Genomic DNA, 12,050 nt, shown 5'->3' on the forward strand with positions numbered 1-12,050 from the left:
AATAAAGATATCAATCAATCCAGTCTGCTTAGATCAATAAATGTTTTATACACAGTAGTAGAAATATAAAGCACACTGTCTTCATGAATATCGCTCACCTTTTAAATATTTTTCAATAGTACAACTTGATCATTGGATGAAGGACGAAAATTTTTTTGCAATTTTTCTACATTTTTAGGGTGAAATAAACAGAATGTTTATTATTTTGTTATTGTCTGATTCAGGATAAAAAAATAGAAATAAATGATAGACCTGTGAGGTGAAAAAATGTTAAATTTTTGTAGTTGTGATTTCAAAGGAACTAAAGACTTTATAAACATATTCTTACTGTATGAAAGCAACAGTTATTTTCCTGCATTCCTCCTCAGTAGAGAAGTGAACTTCTTGGGCTCTTAATAGAAACTCTTTAAACGAGGAGCACAGAAAGTTTCAGACATGACAGTAGAAAAGTTTATCAGCATACTAGAGTGTTTATAGAGCCGTGCAAAACGTTTGAAGAGATTTTCATCAAAGTTTACACAAATGTCCACTGTGACTCAACATTAATGGATAAGACTCCAGAGGGTTGTTAGGGGATATTTTCAGCAATGTAATTTCTTTATTTTTCAACATATTTATCCATCATTATTATCAGTATTTGTTCCCTAATCCTATAGCCAATAACAGCTCTGTCTCTCAACACAGTGCTCCATTTAAATATGACATGCTTCTCACTAGTTCTGCTTGCATTAATGCTGATGCACCACACTGCTGCTGCTGACAAAGCTTAACCTCCTCCTTTATAGTTAGACAGTTAAATGTATGACGAGTGTTCCTGAATGAATGATAATTATGATCATTTTCATGACTCCAATATCTGACTGAAATAAAGATGAAATTCAAAGTATCAGAGCAGACTGAAGGTGTTTGTCTCAGCTCAGAGCTCATCATTAAACAGTTTCTCTAAGAGGTTTAAAACTGAAGATCAAACCTGAGAAAGAAGTCAGAACAAACTCAACTTCCTGTTGATTCAAAGGCTGTAACTGTCACTGTGTGATGAAGGAGAAAAACCTCAGGTAACGGTGAGGAGGAGTCAGAGAGAGGAAACCACAGAGCTGCTGCAGACCACACGTGATGCTGAGAGTTTAATAAGTCCTAAAAACCAACGACAACATTAACAGGCCTGCTAAAAATGTGACAATGATACGGTGTATATAGTATAAATTATATGTACTACATGAAATATATTATATTTAAGGAATATGTGGTTTATCACATTCAATGATTAAAAAATCAGAAAAAAATCTGCATGAACTTTTCTCTTTTAGCTTGGTGATCAGGATATCATTGGTTAGAAAAAAGAAAGTAAGTCATAAGTTTCAGAGTTGTCTGTTTAAGTACAGTTACAGTTATAAAGGTAAATCTGACTGTCTGATCTTTAGAGAAGCATACTTCATATTTCTACTGTTTATAAAATTCAAAGAACTATGACTAATCTATGCAGACCTGATTGATTGAAATCTTTATTTCAATCCTGTAACCAAAACACCAAAGAAAAAAAAATGACAAAAAAAAAGCAGCATAAATTAAAACAATTAAGTAAATCCATTCACAATATCTGATTAAAAAATCCTTCCCCTTATTTACTTTACAACATACCTTTATTTTGAAAGGGTGACACATAAACATGCATTTTAACACACATAAAAATATATGTTCATTTTTATAAAAAGTGTGTTCTAAATTACTGATATGTTACTTCATAAAATCACATTTTCAAAATAACTTCTATAATCAGTTCTTGATTCTGTATAGAAATATTTACACATGGTTTCAATAAAAGCAGAAAAGCAGTACATTTGACATCACACCTGAAACCAAAGCAAACATAATCTCTTAAATAAAATAAAATAAGAGAAAAACACAGTTTATTATTCCAAACATTCATCTCCTCTGATGAAGCTGCTGTGTAACATTTTCATTTTTACAGTTTTAAACAAGAGAATCATCGGCGTAAAACTTTACATCAACACTGTTGAAGAGGAACAACCTGCTGGAAAATACACAAGATGAACTTATCAATTTACCTTTTTTTTTCTCATTTTTTATGATTTATTTAATACGGTGTTGCTGTATATATTTTTTTTATCTTAATATCAACAATAAAAAATAAAAGGATAATGATCAATGAGATGAACTGATGAGATGATGATGGTTACAGTCACCCAGCCTGTCTGCAGTCTGTGGACGGTCTCTTGTTCCTGAGGACGGTCATCAGGAAGAGTCCACAGCAGTAGACCAGACTCTTCACTATCAGCAGCGTGTAGAGCAGCAGGAGCAGCCTCAGCTTGTACACAGACACAGACGGAGACGGGGATGGAGGAAGTGATGGAGATGGAGGAGCTGGTGAAAGTGATGGTGAAGGTGACGGTGGAGAGGATGTTGGAGATGTTGGCAGTGATGTTGACGGTTCTGGAAACGTAGGAAATTCTGTAAGAGAAAGTAAAACTGTGTCAGTCATCAGTTTGTTTCTCTGTTTGACAGAATCATTAAATGAAGCAGAGTAAAGGCTCATTTATGCTCTATGTTGGTACTGATATGGACAAAGCCTTCAGTCGTTACTCTACATCAATCAAAGATCTATCTCCATCCATACAGGGAGCATAAATGAGCCTTCAGAACTGCCCAGAGTCTCCCAGCCTTCATCACCTGTTGGAGCCAGAGTCTTCTCTTTTTCCCCTGTTTCGTGCTGCACAGAGCAGCTGTATTCATACGAGTCGCTCTCTCTCTGATCCACCGCTAATATGGAGGCCATACATCCAGACTCTCTGAGCTGCTGTCCATCAGAGGAGGGCAGGTTCTCTGAACGTCCGCTCTTCTTTGGTCGTCTGCTCCAGAAAAATCTGACCAGAGGAGGAAACATGGCCGAGGACACGCACAGCAAGGAGCGCTTCTCCTCCAGCGGGGATCTGGATGCTGCAGGGTAGATGCTCACCGCGGGCTGAACCACTGGATTTGCTTTAGAATAAAACAACATGAAAAAATAATTTGAATCATTTACTTAGATTACTTGGATTGAGTATTTATAAGAGTACATTAGTTATTTTATTGCTATAGAAACAATTTTGCTGCACTGAAGGTTCCCTGTTTTGGTCTCCTCTCTTACTAAAGTCCTTCTCCTCTGATCGCTCAGTTTGGCCGGGCTGCCAGCTCTTTGAAGAGTCCTAGTCGAGCTAAACTTCCTCCGTTTGAGAATTAAGGAGGCCACTGTGCTCGCAGGAGCAGGATAGGCAGATGTCTCTCTAATATTTAGTAGTGTTTGATTATTCTTTTAATACCAAGAGCGCGATCACATGAGGATGTTGGAGGGACTGTGTTTACACGTAGCCATTGGGTGAAAATAAACACATCAGTTCTGGATTGATTTGCTCTTTCTGTAAAAGAGTGTAAAGAACACTGTAGAGACTAATGACAGACTGATACCGTCTCATATAAACAGCTGTGATGTGAATATTGGCTGATAATATCCGTCCTCCTTATCTCTGTGTTAAATAAATGTCTCCTTGCTGAGCAGAATCTTGACTCCCGTCTGTTTGAACTTCTGCTGTGAAGTTTGTAGTCTGTTTCAGTCTGAGCTGATGTTAATGCTAACAGTACAAAATCATGAATGCTCAAATTTATTAATTGATTAAATATTTATAAATGTAGCAGGAAGTAGCTTTAACGCCATTCAGAGTGACTCCTCTCAGCTCTAACTGACCAGTGACTGATTATCAGACATCTTAGTTTGAGTGATAATAATTTCTTTTAGGTGAAATTGTAACAACAGCAGTAGCACCAGTGTATGGTCAGTACGTTTCTTTCTTTATTTCTAGTCTCTGAGTCACACCCTATCTTGTCATAAGTCCACATGCGTGCGTTTCGCTGCATGTCTTCACATGAACGAGTTCTCATTTTGAAAATTGTATTTAAATTTTTTTTTATTCCTGTCTCTCTCTGTCATTGTGGTGTTGGTGATCTAAGTGCAATGCTGCTGATGTCCCACTTGGCCTGTAGCAAAACTCCTGCTAAATGCGCTCCATGGCGCTGTCTCATTAAAATATAACACAGATATGTACACACTATTATGATAAAGTTCAGGATTTTACTTAATGACATATTTGAATGAGTCTGTTCAAAATAAAAGCCATCAAAATATACATCCATTTGGCACCAACTTTTGCGGTCTTACTTTGGAAAAAATGGCGGAGGTCCAGACCTTGGTGACCTCAGAGCTGGCTCAGGCCTCGGATGGACTCCAGTTTAGGTTTGGAAACATCTCAGCAAATATTAAGAGAAATGGGAGGAGCCTGAACTGAAATTAAAGGGTTTTTGCCAAGGGTTTGAACACTTACGTGTATTCAGTGTAATGTGATATTTCAGATTTTTAATTTTTACTAAATTTGGAAAAATTGCCAAAATTTCTGTTTTCACTCTGTCATGATGGGGTTTAGAGGAGTGTTTCTCAACTGGTGGGTCGGGACCCAAAAGTGGGTCTCGGGGCATTCTTCAGTGGGTCGCGAATGTGTGTCTGGAAAAAATGGTGGCAAAAGTCTATGAAGAACATGCAACTGTACTGTTTATTTTACTGTGTTTCATTGTAATAATGGATACATTTATATGTTTTACTGATATTACAACATATTTATCTCATTTTATTGTAATTAAGAAGCTGCTTCTCCTATGTTATTAAGTAATTTCTGAAGATCTCTGGAAAATCGGCTAAAATTTATACGTTACTATGGGGAAAGCGGGGTGTAAAATGTGAATTTTGTCCTGTCTCTTGTTCCTGTCATAAGTTCTGTTCCATCCAAGATTTTAAGTTCAATATTTGTATTTATTTAAATGTGCATTGACATGATTTGTTGTCGCGATTTGTCATCAAAGATATTGGTGGGTCCATAGGCTAGAGCAGTTAAGAACCACTAGTTTACAGTGTAGATTAATGGATTTTTTTTTTTTTTGAACATAACAAAATTGAAAAAGGGAAGAAGTTCTGAAAACATTCTGAATGTATGTTATCATGTTGTCTAAGTAAACACTACATATGATCAATAAACATTTATTTATATTAATCATACCAATAAATAATACAATCAATTGCTTATTAATCCATTTAAAATAATTTTTAATTATATTTTCACCTGTAAGGACACAAAATTGTGTACTATGAGGTTTATTTGAAAATATTATATTTGATTACCAGGGCTATAAACAGCAAAACTACAACATTTTTTCATATGTTATTTTTTTTATTTATTTATTTATTTTTTGGTCATTGTTTTGTCAATGTTTATAAATGTCAGATCTGACAGTATGAGTCTAGTCCTCAAAGAATTTTTCTTATCCATGTTTTTTGGGGCTGAATAAGATTTATCTTTAAACAGTCTTTTAACAGAGTATGACTGCTGCTCCATTAATAAAAAAAAAAAAAAACTTTATTTATCTAGCAAAGTGTAAAGTGCATTTGAATATGGCACATCAAACTGTTGTTATTTGTCAAGAACTGAAATTACATGTAAAAGTTTTATTTCAATATTGATAATTTTAACTGCTTGTAAACTTGAAATGCACTGCCCCAAATAAAACACATAAAAACAATCATTGTAGTACCATTTCTACAGGTTTAAGATGTTTTATGTTTAGCAAAAAATTATTTGTATTTATTTCCTAAAAATAAAATTTAATGTCAGAATTATTATTGAAACTAGACTGGTTTTAACTGATTTTCAGAGAAGACCAAATACTGGCTGGCTGTAACTTTTCTGCTACAGATTTTTATTTATTTTAAACTCTGTAGAGAATATAACTTTATTTGTATCCTGAGTTTTAAACATCTTTTCAGTTGACATGAATCTGTACTTTGTCTCTGCAGCTGCACGTCTGGAACAATCTCCTCTTATCAAAAGAAAAAAAACATTTACTGTGTTCAACAGAGAAAGAAAAAGCTTCTAGAGTCACATTTTAGACAACTGAAGGAAATAAAAGTTCATTCTTACCAGAAACAAACAGTTTGGTCCCTGAGCCAAAGATCAGGTAGATCCCTCCTCACACAGTGAAAAACTCCGTGACAAAAACCTTGCTCCTGGTGAACAATGCATTTTATGCTTCAGGATCAGATTTCAGCTCCAGCATGCTTCTTTGATGTTCATTTCAGTATAAAAGTCTCTTCTCTTTATTGTAGTTTGACTTTTTTAATGTTGTGATGTCTGTTGATCCATTTCTTTAGTTCACAGATTAATATAAAGAGTCATACTCAGTGCTAACCTGACACAACAGATCGATTTGTTTTACACATCCATCTGACCTTCAATACTAAGTGTTTGGGAAAAGGCAGAGGATTTGGAAAAAAAAAAAAAATACTCGGAGGGTGATTGGATGAACGTTCTGTCTGTCACATCTTTATGGGCCAATCAGAGCAACAAAACGTGACGTAGCCGCGACTGAGGTGCACGTGTGCAGCTACCGAGGAATAATGCGAACCATGGCATCTGTGGACATGTCAGTACACATCTTTTGTCATTTTTGAAAAGAAAACAACTCGCTGCTGTTCTTTGTTCCTCTCTCAACGAAGAAATGTTGTCAAATTCCGATAAAACTGGCGCTTTAGCAGCATCCATGCTAATGTCTTCCACCATAATCTAACCAGCCTCTTGTTGCTGCTTGCTAACGTCACGACTCCGCCGTGCCTAAAGTACTGCCCCTCATTGCTGATTGTTTCTGTCACTTTCCAACTGAGCCCAAACGGGAGCTTTGCAAGATGGATTTGCCAGTGAGAAACAAGGAAACAGGTGTTTCTATCTGCTTTGCAAGGTTAACTCAGTGCTAGACTGGGAGGAAAATTCAGCACTGGCATTTTTTGCTTAAACCAGCCTCATACAACAGGTTGAATGGTGTAAATGTAACCAGTGGAAATATCTGCATTGTGTTTGTGATGATGGGAAGGAGACTGCGACTCTGGATTCTCCCATTAATCACGTTTAATTTCTGGCAAATACAATAAGACACAGAAACTCCAGTAAGTTGCCCAGCCTGCTCCAGATCCTACACAAACCAAAAATACAGTACACAATGTTAGCTTGAAACAACATGCACATAAGCTGGCTGTGTACAGTTTGCATGTGAGCTAGCCCAACCTGCCGTGCACAGCATACGAACATCCAGACCTCCATAAAAGTAATTATACAAGAAATTTAAATGATATAAACATGTAAACAGTGGGAAATATATAAGGACTAAAATTATGTACAAGATGTAATGTTGAACTTAAGGATGGAAATAGATACAAACTTGGACAAAAAAAAGGACACCCACCTCTCCAACAGGGATTCATTCAGAAGGAGAGAGGGGAGGGGGCAAAAAGAATATATACAAATGACCAACGAAGAAGAAAACAAAGGGAGGAGGGGCTTCAAAACAACAACATAGTGCATCATGGATTAAGGAGTTTTTCTCAGGCTGATACAGAACGGTTAAATGCCAGGTCATTTTGTGTAATCATAACAAACAATACTGATCTACAGAGGTGCATTTTGGCCCTGTTACATAAATGTAGACACAACTGCTTTGCCGACCTTTATATGTAGAGCTATTAAAATCCTGACTGAATTTTTTTTGTGATGATTTGATGTGTATTTACAGATCTGCCTGACTGTTTTTGTGCTTAATAGTGTTGGGTCATGCTCAAAAGCTGTGGCTCTGAGAGCCGATTCTTTGTAGTGAATCAGATGAGCCGGCTCCCAGTTTTGTTTCCTTACGCTGCTTAGCTCTCACAGTGCTCAGCCCCAGTTCTGGTCAGAACTTTGTTTTGATTGGCCAGCATGGCGGCCATGCAGACAATCACATGTGAGGATAAAGGATTATACCATTAGGCTATGTGAGAACAGAGAGGGGGTGTCGCTACCTGATCTTTCACGGAAACCTGATTTGTAGTGCAAATGTGCAAATGCGTCTACATCCATTCTGCATTAATTCTAACCCTAACCAGTGGAATTTCAATGCTAAACCTAACCCCAGGAAGCTAATTAATTAAAGTATACACCTACCCCAATGAGTTACCGCAAAATCTAACCAGGCAGATACTCACAGAGAGAAAAAATCGGATCAGCCCATCCAAGCTGAGGCATCTGATTTTTCTGAATGCTAACCTGCATTGAGGACATTTATACTGTTTGCTTGAGTTTGGTTCTGGTTTTGTTCCATGGATTTGTTTGCAGTTTTTTTGTTAATTTGAGCAATAAAAAAGTTTGATTAAAATATTTAACAAAAGTAACAATGGTTTTGTAACAGAATAAATGCACAAAATTAGGCAATTATAAGGCTTCTCATAAAAACACTGTATGCAAAAGGGTTTTCAACACACTAACCATTATTTTTTGCAAAGTTAAGATAAAATATAGGCCTACAAAAGATCCTAAATAAAGAGCCGTTCGGGAGTTGAAAGAGCCGGCTCTCTGAAAAGAGCAAAACTTCCCATCACGAGTGCTTAAGTTTAGCTTTCTCCAAACACTTTCACTTTCAAGCCTGAGCAAAGTGGGGAGGGAGGGGTGTAAATGGACCTTTAGGACATGTGATTGGGTCAGTAAACTGTCATTATAAAACAACCAATGAGCCTCTGCCAGTTCTCTATGGTGCTGGTGCTCAGTGGAAATAAATACATAAATCATACCGGCCCCAAAGTGCATCGGCCCATCGGTAAAATCCTCGGTATGCCAGATTGCTAGTCCACCACTGTTCATACTGAAAATCTTGTCCTTTGAGATGAATCTGATAACTGACTCAGTTTTACAATTTCATTTGTCTGGTCATCAGTGATTTCCATGCTATTTGTACATGTCTACTTTAATTAAAGAAAAATAAGATATATGTTTTGATGTTATCATTAAGTTTAAGTCTGAAGGATTACAGTGCCCATAAAAATTATCCACACCCCTGGATGGCATGGGCACAAGAAAATGTTTCTGCTGAGGGGTGCTGCAAGGGAAACGTGCATGCATTACTGTTTGTATGCAGGTGCTTGCACGCCTTCATTCAATTAAGGTGACAACTTCAGATACTGCCAAAACAAAACGCAATCGTTTGCCACCTTAATATCTTTGAAATGCTGTTTACATTGCAATACCAGAAATGTTCTCAACTTTACACACGTGAATCAAACAAAATAATCATTCCTTAATTTTTCTGCAGACACAAATAATGTGCATCAGTAGACTACACAAAAACCAAAGCTCAGTTCCCTGACATTTTCCATGAACACTGCATACACACCAGCCACAGTGTTCAGGTCCATGCAAGTCCCTCATAACTCATACCGTAAAACACATTTTTAACAACTAAAACCACTAAAGACACCAACCAACAGTGCATCTGTTACTGTGCGCTTATTCTGTGTTTTTAAAAAAGCCACTAGATATACACTTCAAATGCATGTTTGAACGGTGTCATTTGGCTCTGACTTAACTGTGCAGAAATCTAGTATAGACAAAATTATATATGTATATCTACAGCAAAATATAACTGTGAGCAAATTTACTTTAAATGATGACACCATAGGTGGCTGTGCACTGCACAAAGATTTGCGTCAAAGGCACACTGTCCAACTCGTTCAAAACGTCCTGAAGGACGTGCTGCAGAGCCATAATCTTGCAAAGCAGATGGATTTGCCCGTTTCGTTCATCTCACTGGCGAATCCATCTTCAGCTACCATCTGAACTGTTTGGGCCCGGTTAGAAAGTGACACGACAAATCAGCATCGAGGGGCAGTACTTTTGGGCGCAGCGGAGTCGAGACGAAAGCAAGGAGCAGCAAGAGGCCAGTGCAATTATGGCAGAAGTGGTTAGCATGGATGCTGCTAAAGCACTTTGCTAACCAGAACTTATCAGAACTTGATGACATTTCTTTGTTTAAAGAAGAACAAAGAACAGCAGCGAGTTGTTTTATTGTCTAAAATAACAAAAGTCATGTACTGACATGTCTACAGTCGCCATGATTCGTGTAATGCAGTTATCGATGGAGTTTACTTCTGTGGTAGTGGTGCAGCTTGGTAGCGGCTACGTCACGTGTTTTGTTGCTCTGATTGGCCCGTAAAGATGTGACAGACAGAACGGTCATCCAATCACCCTCCGGGTTATTTTCAAATGCTCTGCCCTTTCCCAAACACTGTCTATGAGTGGTTTTCGAGATGGATGTGTAAAAGAAATCCATCTGGTGTGCCAAGTTAGCAGAGCTGGAATAAAAAGCTCAAAAGACAAGACTGCATGGATTTTAATGAATCCTTTAAAATAAATGATTTGTTTGTTTTCACCGAATCAGCTGTGCAGCTGCTCCAATCCCGTGCTGTTAGTACACACAGCGATTGTGTGAATCTGTACGCCTCTGCTCAGGTTGCTATCAGATTGTGAGCATATTAAAGAGATGTAAAGGTTTTCATGTCTGCTAGTGGTGTTATCAGGCTGCAGAGTTACAGAATGTGGGCCGTAAACTAGGCAGTACAATCACAGTAGAGTCTCCACCAGTGATAGTCAAGGCGTGGCTCTTTTGTAATGATTTGTGGCTCTTTTATGTCTTATTTGAAATATTATTGCCCAGAAAACTTTAAAAATGAAAACTTTGACCTCAGAAATGAACCACTGCAAGTCACATTAATCAGTTTGTTTCCCACACTTATATAGTAGGTTTTAATGGTCAGACTTAATTGCCAACCTTTATTTTTATCTGTATATTTCCATTGCCCTTATCTGCAATTTGTTGCTCCTTTTTTTACATTGTTGCCACTTTTGATCAATTTCTGCTGCTTTAAGCCCATTTTTACCACTTCTTTTAGCCACTTTTTGATGCTTTTTGACCACCTTTAACTCAATTATTTGTGACTTTGCAACAATTTTTGCCACTTTCACTTACTTTTGTTCATTGCATAGCTTTATGCCCCTTTTTACCCAGTTTTGGTGAATTTTTTGCCGCATTTTGGTCATTTTTGCCACTTCTTACTTATTTTTATTGCCACTTTAAACCCATTTTTGCCATTTTTCACTATTTAGATTGTGGCTTCTGCAAAGGCATTTTTCAACAGTTTGGCTCTTTGGTTGAGTAACACTAATCTACACATTCAATTTCATTATGTTGTTTGTACAACTGACATGTGGAACGAGTTGTTAAAGTATTTCAATATTTAGTAATGCAAAAGTACAATAACGTCTTATTTTAAAAGACGGTAATGCAGGAACATAACAAATTACTTTCCTCAGTTTTTAACACATTAATCTAATGAGTTAGTTTCAGAGGTAACGCTACCCAACACTGGCAATGTGGTTATTCTATGAATGTGTCTGCCATACTTTGTTTATGAATAAAGTTGAAAAAGAAAAAGTCTAAATATACAGCGTCTCAGATGAACGGTCTGTGAGAGTGGTCATCAGAGATGAACAGTCTGCAGCCAGACTTCTCTCCTTTCTCCTGCTCAGTGTGACTCACAACCACTGCACAGAAACACTCTCATCATGTTTCTCCTTTAAATCCACTCACTGAACAAAATGAACATTACAGAAATACTGAAAAAAAAAAAAAATATATATATATAAACCCTAACACCAGTGAAAATAAATCTCTCAGTTCATTTTGTTTTTAAAGGAGGGGAAACAGACGACTCATCACTGTGGTTTCCTGCTCTCTCTGTTCATCTGCTGGTTTTTGTTCAGCCTGCTGGGATCATTTCTCACTGTGGGTGCTGCTTTCCAACAGGTGCAGTAGTAGGAGGCTGAATGAGAGAGTTTAACGCTCTGGATCTGCAGGTCAACGCGGTTTTGTTTGCTCACAGCTGTGAAATCATTTTTCTGAGGATGATTATAATAATCTTTATTTATGGCACCACTCTCCCTATTAATCCACAGAATCACTCTGATTGTTTTGGTGTCTGTTTTCTGGAGCCAGAACACATAATTATTAGAACACTGACTGAAGCCTTGACAGGTAATGGGGACTTTTTCTCCAACGTTCCTGGTCAGTGATAAACGGGGCTGTTGGAGATCTGCTGCCAT

The 12,050-nt window shown here is 37.3% G+C and overlaps 1 protein-coding gene across 1 annotated transcript; it reads right to left on the minus strand.

Annotated features, from left to right (window-relative positions):
* Positions 1 to 2,111: 2,111 nt before the first annotated feature.
* Positions 2,112 to 12,050, minus strand: LOC121520254 (immunoglobulin lambda-1 light chain-like). Its single transcript, XM_041803629.1, has 5 exons — positions 11,733 to 12,050; positions 8,946 to 8,949; positions 6,018 to 6,062; positions 2,689 to 2,997; positions 2,112 to 2,469 (listed from the first exon to the last, which is right to left on the minus strand). The coding sequence occupies exons 1-5, from the start codon at positions 12,048 to 12,050 to the stop codon at positions 2,201 to 2,203; spliced, it is 945 nt and encodes a 314-aa protein (XP_041659563.1). The 3' UTR covers positions 2,112 to 2,200.

Source organism: Cheilinus undulatus, linkage group 13 (assembly GCF_018320785.1).
Source record: "Cheilinus undulatus linkage group 13, ASM1832078v1, whole genome shotgun sequence".
Taxonomy (NCBI): domain Eukaryota; kingdom Metazoa; phylum Chordata; class Actinopteri; order Labriformes; family Labridae; genus Cheilinus; species Cheilinus undulatus.

Coding starts and splice junctions, on each gene's coding strand:
- LOC121520254 (XM_041803629.1), bottom strand. CDS start 12,050: ATGGCAGCAGATCTCCAACAGCCCCGTTTATCACTGACCAGGAACGTT. Junction 2,998..6,017: donor GACCAAACTGTTTGTTTCTG/GTAAGAATGAAC, acceptor TTTATTCTAAAG/CAAATCCAGTGGTTCAGCCC. Junction 2,470..2,688: donor GAAGACTCTGGCTCCAACAG/GTGATGAAGGCT, acceptor TTTCTCTTACAG/AATTTCCTACGTTTCCAGAA.